Source organism: Physella acuta, unplaced genomic scaffold (genome assembly GCF_028476545.2).
Source record: "Physella acuta isolate Inbredline_101_S28 unplaced genomic scaffold, ASM2847654v3 ptg000771l, whole genome shotgun sequence".
Taxonomy (NCBI): domain Eukaryota; kingdom Metazoa; phylum Mollusca; class Gastropoda; family Physidae; genus Physella; species Physella acuta.
In genome coordinates this window covers 74,622-88,457 of record NW_026732289.1, presented here as the reverse complement: position 1 = coordinate 88,457, position 13,836 = coordinate 74,622, and the positions used below count along the sequence as shown (strand labels likewise).

General features: G+C 39.0%; 1 protein-coding gene across 1 annotated transcript; it reads left to right on the top strand.

Moving 5' to 3' along the window:
* Nucleotides 1-223: 223 nt before the first annotated feature.
* LOC131950563 (putative peptidase C1-like protein F26E4.3) lies at nucleotides 224-13,568 on the top strand (the record flags this gene model as incomplete). The annotated part of the gene is made up of 11 exons (XM_059312782.1): nucleotides 224-290; nucleotides 1,577-1,687; nucleotides 2,346-2,575; nucleotides 3,320-3,470; nucleotides 5,138-5,294; nucleotides 6,163-6,208; nucleotides 6,442-6,571; nucleotides 6,889-6,934; nucleotides 9,218-9,387; nucleotides 9,422-9,487; nucleotides 10,463-13,568. Coding segments are annotated over 11 exons (1,388 nt in total), but the record flags the coding sequence as incomplete, so codon positions are not given.
* Between the last annotated feature and the right edge of the window lie 268 nt (nucleotides 13,569-13,836).

Below are 13,836 nucleotides of genomic sequence, written 5' to 3'. Positions count from 1 at the left end.
TACCGGGTGATACCCGACCTATTGACGCCACATATTCTCTGTGTAAACTTGATGTTATTTGTATGTTCTAATTTTGCCAACGCTCAGTGGATTTCATCATTTTAACCTCGGCATGTACATCCGATGAATCTGAGCATCCTGTTGTGTTATGTTATAAATATAAATACATAATATAAATACTTTAATACAAAATGTTAGTTGTTTTTATTTCATTTTCTTTCAGCGGCGTGTACCAAAAATGGCAAAGGATATCAACCAGGGGACGCAATTAAGGATAACTGCAATAAATGGTAAGTGAGTTTGGTTATTTCCCTTACCTACCTGAACAATAACATTTTTAAAAAGATACATTTCTTACTAAAAAAAAAAAAAGAACAATGAAATTTCATTTTATTGTAAGCATTGAAATAAACAATTTCTATATATTAAATAAAAACATAACAGAAAATATGTCTCCTTAATTTATCTTGACAGTTCAATTAAAATACCTCTGAAAATAATTCCAACTGGTTTATCGTAGGGGGGAAGGGTATGCAACACGTGTCAGCTTATATTTAAAATTAGACGTTAAAACTAGAATCTATCCAGAGGTATTTGGAAAGAAATCTGAAGGAATATCCCAACAGTTTTCTATTTCCCGCTGACATTTGAGTGGAGCCCAGACAAGGGAGGTAACATTATTTAGCTCCCCTTGTTGTTGTAAGTTGTTGACCTTTATAGGAAACACGGGCAGAAGGCGGGAAAATACGTCAAGGTGGTGTCGGTTAGATATACATCCGTGATATAGTGCAGGGGGGAACACTAGATAGACAGACGGATAGATAGACAGGTAGACAGAGAGACGGATAGGTAAATAGGTAGACAGAGATTGATGAATAGAATAATAAACAGAAAGACAGACAGATAGGTAGACAGACACTTGATAAATAGAAAGACAGACAAATAGATAGGCAGACAAACAGATAGTCAGACAGACAGATGGATAGGTAACCAGATAGGTAAACAGAGGTAGAGACATATAGACATGTACAGCTAGACAGCGTTACAAGTAGAAAGATAGAAAGACGGATACTTAACAATAGGGCACATTTACTCGGGTTACATAATAAATGAATAATAATAATTTTTAAAAACAGAGGTTTCTTCACATTATTTATAAAAAAAACCAACATCAATGTTATTTAATCCTACGTTTTGTCAATTTAGATAGACATACAAATATACTTACACACGAAGACTAATACAAATACACACAAGTACTCTACACAAACGCACACACACACACATACACACACACGCACGCACGCACGCACGAGCGCACGTGCGCGCACACACACACACTCTCTCCCACATACATAAACACACAAACACTCTCTCCCACACACATAAACACACACGCACTCACTCAAACACATATACACACACACGCACACATATATACCCACACCTGTCATAAAACCTGTAACCCCACGTGTCACCACACCTGTCATAAAACCTGTGACCCCACGTGTCACCCCCACCTGTCATAAAACCTGTAACCCCACGTGTCACCCCACCTGTCCCCTCTCACCCCCAGCACCTGTGAGCTCTACACCCAGCCGTACTCACGCTACGAGTGGCAGTGCACCAACCACGTCTGTCTTATACGACCAGAAATTATAGACGCCATCAACGACGGTCCCTTTACGTAAGTCACGCGCCTCTATTTTTTTAATATATAGCTTACTTATAATAAATAAACGCAACTTTGAAAATAAATTCTATATAGATTTAGTTATTTTTATATTGTTAATTAAGTTAATAAAAGCTGTGAAAAAAATATTTTTGAAATGAGCCAAAAAATGCAATTTTGAAAATTATATATATATATATATATATATATATATATATATATATATATATATATATATATATATATATATATATATATATATATATATATATATATAGTTAATATATATATATATATATATAGTTAATATATATATATATATAATATATATATATATATATATATATATATATATATATATATATATATATTAACTATACATATATATATATATATATATAGTTTATATATATATATATATATATTAACCATATATATATATATATATATATATATATATATATATATATGTATAGTTAATATATATATATATATATATATATATATATATGTGTATAGTTAATATATATATATATATATATATATATATATATATATATATATATATATATATATATATATATATACATACATATATAAGTAAATAAAAAAAGAAAAAAAGTTATATTTAGAACGAGTAATGCCTGCATGAGGTTCTTGTCACGTGATATAGGTGGAAGGCCCGCAATCAATCAAAGCTCTGGGGCCTGACCCTGGACGATGGGGTCCGCTACAGACTGGGCACCTTCCAGCTGGCACAGAACGTGGTGGACATGACGCCCATCAAGGTGCCCGTCGAGACGATCCCCGAGAGGTTCGACGCCCGCGAGAAATGGCCCGGGCTGATACACCCCATCACGGACCAGGGGAACTGTGGCTCGTCGTGGGCCCACTCGACCACAGGTACATGGCGGGGTCAGAGTTTCTTCCAGGCATCTCTTCGGAGCCCCCACGAAGAAAGTCTATCGCCCCCCCCCCCCCCCGAACGAAATGAAATTTATATAAAAATTATATGCTTTTAACAGTGTCGCCCCCCCCCCCCCTAAGAAAGTCTACCTAAGCTTAATGTAATTTTTCTTTAGATAAATAAATACAGCAAAAAAAAAAAAAAAAAATAAATAAAAAAAAAAAAAAGAAAAAAAAAAGAAACCCTCTACACCTACGATTGTCATAACTAGCACTAACACTTTTCCGATTTCTAAAACTGTAAGGGCAGCACTAACTAAACTAAAGTACTGGACTTAAATCCGATTCCTGACAGAATTCTCATCCTAAACAATACTTGAACCCCAAATGTGTTGGGTATCATAAGCGTTAGCTTATCACTTTTGCCTAAGGGTGCATTGCTCCCCATGTCATTATCTATAACATTATTCTTTAGTGAAAATAATCAAACATTGTCCTAACCTTTTTCTAAATTGTCAGTTATAATAAAAAATTAAACTAAAAACCTAAAAATTTTACCACTGTGTGCATTTGGTAACTGTAGTTCTCTCCCTTATGTTTTGTTTTATCCTTGGTATTGGCATAGACTGAGTATTGATAATGGTAGCTGTAGTTCTTTCCCTTTGGTTTTATCGCCGCACTTAACATAAAGACTGAGCATTGATAATAGTTGCTATAGTTATCCCCCTTCTATCCCTCCAGCTGTCTTGGCCGACAGGCTGAGTATAGAGACGGACGGTGCCATCAAAGACCAGCTGTCGGTGCAGCATCTGCTCTCCTGTAACACACACTTCCAGACGGCGTGTGAAGGTGGACACTTGGACAGGGCCTGGTGGTATCTGAGGAAACATGGGTCAGTATTTGTGTGTGTGTGTGGGGGGGGGGGAGTTGGGGCAGGGGGGGGGGGTGGGACACTTGGACAGGGCCTGGTGGTACCTCAGGAAACATGGGTCAGTGTGTGTGTGTGTGTTGGTTGTGTTTGTTGGTTGTGTGTGGGGGGGAGGGGGTGTGGGACACTTGGACAGGGCGTGGTGGTACCTCAGGAAACATGGGTCAGTGTGTGTGGGGGGGGTGTGGGGGGGACACTTGGACAGTGCCTGGTGGTACCTCAGGAAACATGGGTCAGTGTGTGTGTGTGTGGGGGGGGTGTGGGGGGGACACTTGGACAGTGCCTGGTGGTACCTCAGGAAACATGGGTCAGTGTGTGTGTGTGGGGGTGGGTGTGTGGGGGACACTTGGACAGTGCCTGGTGGTACCTCAGGAAACATGGCTCTGTGTGTGTGTTGTGGGGTGTGGGGGGGACACTTGGACAGTGCCTGGTGGTACCTCAGGAAACATTGGTCAGTGTGTGTGGGGGGGGGGTGTGGGGGGGGACACTTGGACAGTGCCTGGTGGTACCTCATGAAACATGGGTCAGTGTGTGTGGGGGGGGGGGTGTGGGGGGGGGGGACACTTGGACAGTGCCTGGTGGTACCTCAGGAAACATGGGTCAGTGTGTGTGTGTGTGTTGGTTGTGTGTGTGTGGGGGGTGTGGTGGACACCTGGACAGGGCCTGGTGGTACCTCAGGAAACATGGGTCAGTGTGTGTGTGTGGGGGGGGGGTGGGTGGGGGGAAGGGGTTGTGTGGGACACTTGGACAGGGCCTGGTGGTACCTCAGGAAACATGGGTCAGTGTGTGTGTGGGGGGGGGGGGGTGGGTGGGGGGAAGGGGTTGTGTGGGACACTTGGACAGGGCCTGGTGGTACCTCAGGAAACATCGGTCAGTGTGTGTATGGGGGTGGGGGTGGGGCGAAGGGGTTGTGTGGGACACTTGGACAGGGCCTGGTGGTACCTCAGGAAACATGGGTCGGTGTGTGTGTGTGTGTGTGTGCTTGTGTGTGTGTGGGGGGGGGGAGGTTCGAGGTTAGATAGATGGACACTTAGACAGGGGCTTGGTAGTACTTTACAAAACATGGGTCAGCGTGTGAGTTTGTGGAGGGGGGGGTGGCAGATTTGATGGCTGAACTCTTGGACAAGGCCTGATGGTACTGCATGTGTGAGAGTGTGGTTGTGTGGGCTTGGGGGTCAGACTTTGATAGATGAGCACGTGGAGTTGACCTGGTGACACCTCAGAAAATTTGGCTGTGAGTTTTTACAATGCATAGGTGTATGTGAGTGTGTTGTGTTCGCGTTACAAAATACAAAATAATTCGGGAATGCGGAAGGGGAGGGGTAGTGAAATTACGGTTTAATTAACATGTAAGTTTACAGTTTGAATACAGTTTTCTTTCAGGGTGGTTTTATTTTAAAATAATTTTTTTACAGTTGAGTTTCGAGTCAAGGTTAGCTTTTGTGATAGTTAAGGCTTATAATCAAAGAAACGATTTATTACATAATTCACTTTTAAATAAAATTACTAATCCGCGAATAGATCTAGGTAACATTCTGGTGAGGTTGTTAGTTGTGTTGACACGAGTTTTATACATACACGGGCGGGGGTAATGAGGAAGTACCTGATTAGGTTTGATCCTGTGTCCACAGAGTGGTGAGTGAGGAGTGCTACCCCTACACCGTCCCGCCCCCAGGCGTCAAGCCCCAGTGCCTGATCTCTGGAGCCAACCCCAGGTGTCCGAGTGGACGGGAGTACAAAGTAGGGAAACGTTTCATGTCCACCCCGCCCTACAGGATCCGGCCGTCGGTAAGTATTGGTGGAAAGTGGGGTAGGGGGGGTGGGGGTCTAGTGGTGGCAGTGGGGAGACTAGTGGTGGGGGTGGGGAGACTAGTGAGGTAGGTGGGGGGAGTGGTGGGGGGAGTGGTGGGGGGAGTGGTGGGGGTGGGTAGTCTTGTGGTGGGTTGGGGAGTCTAGTGGTGGGTTGGGGAGTCTAGTGGTGGGGGTTGGAAAATTGTGGGGTCGGGGTGGCAAAATTTGGTATTTAAGGTAGAGGGGGTGGCTAAAATTGGTGGTGGCGGTGGGAAAACGTTGGTGTAAGGGTAGGAAAATTTGGTGTTTAGGATTGTGTGGGTAGTAAGTTAAGTTTCGTCGTCGGGTATGTTGGTTAACTAGGTGTGAGCCGCATGGATAATGGTAAGTTAATTGGTGTGACGGGTGATGGATGAAGGGGAATGGTTGAATTTAATTGAAAAAGGGAGGGGGAGGGTAGGTGTATAGGGTAAAGAAAGGAGTAATGTTTAGTTCTTTGAAAGGCGTAACGAAACGCTACACAGAAATTTAAAAAAAAAGTTAAAAAGCTTAATACAGCTACAAAGTTGTTTTACGTTTTTAAGACACCGTATGTTTTCTATATATAAACTGGATTTTACTGTAAAAATTACCCTTTCGATGGCGTAGAGATATTCCATTTCTCTGTCCTTGTATTTTTAAGGGCCCAAACACCGTTTCCTGATACAAATTATTAACGATAATGTCCACCCCCCCCCCCCCCCCCCCCAATCTTGTTAATATAAACACATTTAGTAGAATCACTCTATTACTGCTAACGATATCTCTTTTTTAACAAAAGATTTGGCTGTATTAGCTATTTATAACATTATTTGTTTTTTTTCAGGAAAGGGAGATAATGATCGAAATTATGGAAAATGGTCCAGTTCAAGGTAGCGTCCCCTGAATCCGTTTATTTTTTTATATTTCAGAACACGTTTCTATCTATACAACTAAATATATAAATTAAAAAAAACAGCTTAAATCAATTTCGTAAATAGCACAAATTATAATATATTGGCTGGCATAAGTTGAGACGAAATTTGCAATGATTATAAACAATAATTGAAACAAATCCATTACAGTGAAAAAAAAATTGATTGAAATGATATTTTTGTTCCTCCAGCCGTTATGTTGGTGAAGGAAGATTTCTTCCTCTACAGCCACGGTATCTACCGCTACACCAACATCGTCAAGAGGAAGAACGAACCAGATAAAAATCTCAAGTCTGGCGTCCATTCGGTCAGGATTATTGGGTCAGTGTGGGAAGGTGGTGTGTTGTGTGTTGGTGGTGTGTTGGTGGTGTGTAGGTGGTGTGTTGGTGGTGTGTTGGTGGTGTGTTGGTGGTGTTTGTGTGGTGGTTTGGTGGTGTGTTGATGGCGTCCATTCGGTCAGGATTATTGGGTCAGTGGTGTGTTGGTGGTGTGTTGCTGGTGTGTTGCTGGTGCTCTTAGTGGATGGTGGATGGTGTTTTGATGTTATTTAGAAGCATATGAACGAGAATTTTAGAAAGGAAACAAATAAATATTTTAAAAAAAAACGTCTATTCTTATAACTTTCTACCATTACACAGATGGGGAGTGGAGAGAAATTTTGAAGGGGACATAATCAAATACTGGGTGAGTATTACTGTTGACATCTACTGTATTCTACAGTGATAATTCCAGCTTTCTAGTTGTAAATAGAAAATGGGTTAAAGTTTCATGGGAATTTCATAAACTTTAGTCATTTATGTGTTACGGAGAAAGGGACGGCGTAGTCTAGCGGTTGAGTGCTAGTCTAATAACACCAAAGTATCGAGTACGAATCAGTTCAACTGAGCCCACCTCGCTCTGATGGGTACCTAACACACGTTAAGGAAAGTAAAAGCGGCTGGGCATAGTGCTCACCAAACTATATCATATATGCCGAGGTTACAGTAACAGGTGAACTCTACTTGAGCATTCGTTTCGAAAAGGGAACTAATTGCATGAAAAACATGGGGCATGGAAGCTAGTAGCAGAATGGGTTTTTAGGCAACTGCCAACTATTTACAGGCCAGTGGCGTAGCTAGGATTCTTGGGCCCCTATGAAAAAAGTGTTAGCGACTTTCGATTTGCACCCCCCCCCCCCTCAGACTTTCGACTTGCACCTCCCCTCAAACTTTCGATTTGCACCCCCCCCTAAAACTTTCAAAAAAGGGCCCCTATTTGCCTTGGGCCCCTATGCCTTGCTTAAGCTAGCTTTACGGTAGCTACGCCACTGTTACAGGCTAGCCATTTTAATGTGAAGATTGTATGTACCGTACGTCAGTGTAGTCTCGTTTTATTTTTGAAATACAATTTTATATGTTGCCAGCCTCTATACAATTTTATATGTTGTCAGCCTCTATACAATTTTATATGTTGTCAGCCTCTATACTATTTTATATGTTGTCAGCCTCTATACAATTTTATATGTTGTCAGCCTCTATACTATTTTATATGTTGTCAGCCTCTATACAATTTTATATGTTGTCAGCCTCTATACAATTGTATATGTTGTCAGCCTCTATACTATTTTATATGTTGTCAGCCTCTATACAATTTTATATGTTGTCAGCCTCTATACAATTTTATATGTTGTCAGCCTCTATACTATTTTATATGTTGTCAGCCTCTATACAATTTTATATGTTGCCAGCCTCTATACAATTTTATATGTTGTCAGCCTCTATACAATTGTATATTGCCAGCCTCTATACAATTTTATATGTTGTCAGCCTCTATACAATTGTATATGTTGTCAGCCTCTATACTATTTTATATGTTGTCAGCCTCTATACAATTTTATATGTTGTCAGCCTCTATACAATTTTATATGTTGTCAGCCTCTATACTATTTTATATGTTGTCAGCCTCTATACAATTTTATATGTTGCCAGCCTCTATACAATTTTATATGTTGTCAGCCTCTATACAATTGTATATTGCCAGCCTCTATACAATTTTATATGTTGTCAGCCTCTATACAATTTTATATGTTGCCAGCCTCTATACAATTTTATATGTTGTCAGCCTCTATACAATTTTATATGTTGTCAGCCTCTATACAATTTTATATGTGGTCAGCCTCTATACAATTTTATATGTGGTCAGCCTCTATACAATTTTATATGTGGTCAGCCTCTATACAATTTTATATGTGGTCAGCCTCTATACAATTTTATATGTGGTCAGCCTCTATACAATTTTATATGTGGTCAGCCTCTATACAATTTTATATGTGGTCAGCCTCTATACAATTTTATATGTGGTCAGCCTCTATACAATTTTATATGTGGTCAGCCTCTATACAATTTGTATGCCTACTACTCTAGTTGGATCTACATGAATATCTGTACCTAGAGGGACCTGTTTTGTTGCATACAAGACCCTTGAATGACCCCCCCCCCCACCGACTCCCAGGTCCCTGGTCAATTACTTATAACACCCCTGTGTTCCCATCTGATCCCAATGTCCTTGGTCTATTACTTACACGACTCCTGTGAAACAAACTGATCCTAAATTCTTTATATATTGTCTATATAATCTCTGTGTTACCCTTAACAGAACTTCAATTCCTTGATCTATTGTTTACTTGACAGATGTGTTACCCCTAACAGAGCCCCCAGATCCTTGATATATTGTTTGCATGACAGATGTGTTACCCCTAACAAAACCCGAGATCCTTGATACATTGTTTACATGACAGATGTTTTACCCCTAACAGAACCTCAGATCCCTGATTACATGACAGATTTTTACCCCTAACTGAACCCCAGATCCTTGATATATTGTTTACATGACAGATGTATTACCCCTATCAGATCCCCAGATTCTCGATATATATGTTACATGACTGAAATGTTTATACCATTCTTACCACGCTCTGACCACTTCCAGATCTGCGCCAACTCCTGGGGCACCGACTGGGGTGAGAAAGGCTACTTCAGGATTCTCCGGGGCGGTGACGAGAGTCAGATCGAGGACTCGGTGATCGGCGTGTGGGGGAGGATCAGCGGGGACGAGGCTCTCAGCACTCTCCTGTACGCAAACCGCAGGCAGAGAAACAGGTAGGTTGAGGGGAAGAGGTGTGGGAGGGGGGGGGGGAAGGGTCAGCGGGGACGAGGCTCTCAGCACTCTCCTGTACGCAAACCGCAGGCAGAGAAACAGGTAGGTTGAGGGGGAGAGGTGTGTGTGTGGGGGGCATTGACCCAACCTCTGTCGAGGCTATCTACCCTGGGATAGACTGGCTGTTTCTAAGAGGCAAGGGACATTTTTAATGCTGTCCCAACTTCACATTGAAACTTTGTGTATATTTACCCCCATTTAATTGAATTTTACGCTTTAACATGGTGGAAAGTACAATAGAGAAGTACCAAAAAATGTAATTTAAACTAAAAAATCAAAGAACAAATAGGCCTAGCACAGCACCGTTTGGGGATACACCGGGATTTTTTCCGATAGACCGGCGGGCCAGTCCACCCTTTATGTACCTATCGTCAGCTAGATTTTAGCAGCTAGAAGGTAGTAGTTACAGAACCATCAGCTAGTTATTCAAGAACCATCAGTTAGTAGTTCAAGAACCACCAGCTAGTTATTCAAGAACCATCAGTTAGTAGTTCAAGAACCATCAGCTAGTTATTCAAGAACCATCAGTTAGTAGTTCAAGAACCATCAGCTAGTTATTCAAGAACCATCAGTTAGTAGCTCAAGAACCATCAGTTAGTTATTCAAGAACCATCAGTTAGTTATTCAAGAACCATCAGTTAGTAGTTAGAGAACCATCAGCTAGCAGTTCAAGAACCATCAGCTAGTAGTTACAGCACCATCAGCTAGTTATTCAAGAACCATCAGTTAGTAGCTCAAGAACCATCAGTTAGTAGTTAGAAAACCATCAGCTAGCAGTTCAAGAACCATCGATTAGTAGTTACAGAACCATTAGCTAGCAGTTCAAGAAGAACCATCAGCTTGTTAGTTCAAGAACCATTAGCTAGTAGTTACAGAAACATCAGCTAGTAGTTCAAGAACCATTAGCTAGTAGTTACAGAACCATTAGCTATGTCAAGAACCATTAGCTGTATCAAGAACCATCATCTAGTAGTTCAACTCACCTATCTAAATCTTCTGTCACCCTCCCCCTCCCAGAAACAACCCACGGGGCAAGAGACAACTGCGCGCCAGACGGGGCAGACGACGACAGAGGCGCGAACACGCTGAGCGACACAACCTGAACAAGATCGAGAGCTACATGGAGCTGGAGCATAACACGGGCAGGAAGTACCGGGACTTCAAGAGCTCCAAGCATCGCATCCTCACCCGCAAGTGGAACAAGAACAAAAAGAAACTTAAGAAAAACTAAATTTTTTTTTCTAATCTAATGTAACCAATCTAAAAATATTGGGCGAATTGTTTTAAACGAAGGATATATACATATATGTTATATATATATATATATACATGTATATATATGTATATGTATATATGTGTATATATATTTATATATATATACACACATATAAAATATGTATATATGTATTTACATATATATATATATATATATATATATATATATATATATATATATATATATATATGTCTATGGATGGCATTATTTAGAAATTTCCAGAAGGGAATGAAGAGGTTAGGTCGCCACAGTAGGAATCATAATACAACGTTACTCGTCTACATCAATGTGCATTTTTCTCTGTCTACACTACCGAATACAAAATGGCATGTTTTTATGCCTTTAGTTTATCAGTTCAAGTTACAGACCTGTTTGCCATAGTGTAGAGCAAACGCTCATCTACTGAAATTTTAAAGGCTTTTTTTTCTGTTGTTGCGATGTTTTGTTTGTTGATGTTTTTATATGAAGCTTCGGGTGGCATTTGTGATGACTTAGGTACTGGTGACATCTGCGATGACTGAATGACAGTTGACATTTGGGATGTGAAGATGACACTGTTTAATTAAATTTTACTAACCGGTAAAGCGTAAAATGAATTGTTTTTATACATCTCCGTTTAGAGATTATATCCAACACGTTGATTGTATTCTGCATTTGTTATAAATTAGCGCTGCGTATGACCGGCTCCTTGCATTTATATTTAGATAGAGACATAAGAACTTTAGTAATTCATTAAACGTGTGTCCAGTACGAGTGATTCTTATTTAGAAAATGACCCAAGCCCTGTAGTAAGAAATTATATCGTAGTTGTCTACTACAGAAGATTTAAAATAGTATGGCATATTTTTATTATGATAAACTGTAACAGACACAATATAATAGTATGGCATATTTTTATTATGATAAACTTTAACAGACACAATTAAGTAGTATGGCATATTTTTATTATGATAAACTGCAACAGACACAATAAAATAGTATAGCATATTTTTATTATGATAAACTGTAACAGACACAATAAAATAGTATGGCATATTTTTATTATGATAAACCGTAACAGACACAATTAAATAGTATGACATATTTTTACAACGATAGTCTTTGACAGACACGATAAAATCGTATGCCATAGTTGCATTACTATAAACTTTACCAAACACAACTCATAGCGATGTTCTACAAGAATGACGATACTGTCTGTTTGTAGGCCGCATGTTATCTAATGGGATTCGAACCCAAATCCACTCAAAAAAATCCATTCAAGGAAAACAACGATGCTTTTTTTTTTCTGCCGTTCTTATTTCCCTTTGCAGTAGATAGTGTATACAACAACGGTTAGAAAACATACAATCCAGCGAGGCAACAACCCAGTGTATAATAGTGCAAGTTAAAATTACATGTGTAAATATCTATAGCGTGTATTTATATCTACTCAATACCAAAGTGACAAAAATTAGTAGCAGGGCGATCGCATGTGTATGTGACGTGTGTCTTGTGTTATATATATATATAGGCCTATATATATATATATATATATATATATATATATATATATATATATATATATATATATATGTGTGTGTGTGTGTATGTGTGTGTGTGTGTAAACGTATACTGTATACGTACGTGAATGCATATATTGATATATATATATATATATATATATATATATATATATATATATATATATATATATATATATATATATATATATATATGTATACGCTTAGATATATATTTGTCTATCAACATCATAATATTATATATCAAATTAGTAGATTCCTATAGCCATGTAATATTAATTATATAATTAAATCTAAGTGTAATTTTACTTTTGCAGTATTTTGTTTTTGTATTTTTGTTGGATGTAACACTTGAATTAGCAACCCTTTTTATTTATCTTTAAGAGACGAACCCACCAACCCCACACCCACCTCAAAGTGTAACCCCCCTCCCCCACCCACCCAATGCACATATATTTTCCGTGTGTAGGTTTGTAGAAAATTGAAGTCAAGAATCACTTAAAACATGAACGCCCTCCAGGGATGTAATTCAAATATTCTCGACTCCCCATATCCTAAATAATTAACTCCCCTTTCATTGATTTTGTTTTTTCTTTTTCTGGATAAAAATAAAAATTATTCTTCCGTTAATTCCTACATAAGAGAGCGTCTTTATATGACAAAACTAAGCGTAATAAATTTTCTTTAACCTTAACTATAAGTAGAGATTGTAATCTCAGATGCTTATGACTGTGTTATCCCAGCTAAGAGCTACCGGTCAATCATATTTTTAAAAAAATAATCCTGGTTAAGGAGTCTTGTTTTATTTTAGTTTGGTCTAGTATAATATCTCTTTGTTTTAGTTTGGTTTAGTATAAGATCTTTTGTTTTATTTTAGTTTGGTCTAGTATAAGAGGTCTTTGTTTTATTTTTCGTCTAGTGTAAGAGCTCTTTGGTTTATTTTGGTTTAATCTAGTATAAGATCTCTTTGTTTTCTTCAAAATTATTATAGTGTTGAAAGATGAAAAAACCAAAAACTTAATAAATAAAAATAAATGGGTCCATGTCTTTTCGTTTCTAAAGTCATTGTTTCACACCTTATACCACCAGGTACGTGTGAGTCAGTATCTGGGTTAGGTCACGTCTGCTGCATGCTTGTGTGTCACGTGATTCAAATACCTTTGACCCCCCCCCTACCCCAACCTTTTCATCCCACCTATATAACAAAAAAACTGTCTGTAGCTTTATATGCATCTGTTAAGGTTCAATGTGAGCCATTTGATGCTTTGTACTGGTCAGATCCTGGAATATTTATTAGTAAAATAAATAAAATATTATTTCATTATGTTTTGTGTTGATTTTTTAAAATACTGTTGCAAGCACATCACTAACTTTTATTATAGATAACAATAGAGTATTGCAGGGTGCAGGATCGAAACCAGACTGAACAGGAAGTGTCTTTTGAAGTCTTCGACGAGCTGAAGGTCTTTGAGCTACTATAGAAGGCAGGGGTCTAAGTCCTATAGGGCTGGTAAGTAGGTCACCAAATAGTTCTACGGCTCAGGCAGGTTTTATTGAGCCTCAGAACTGGTTGGTGACCTACTTACCAGCCC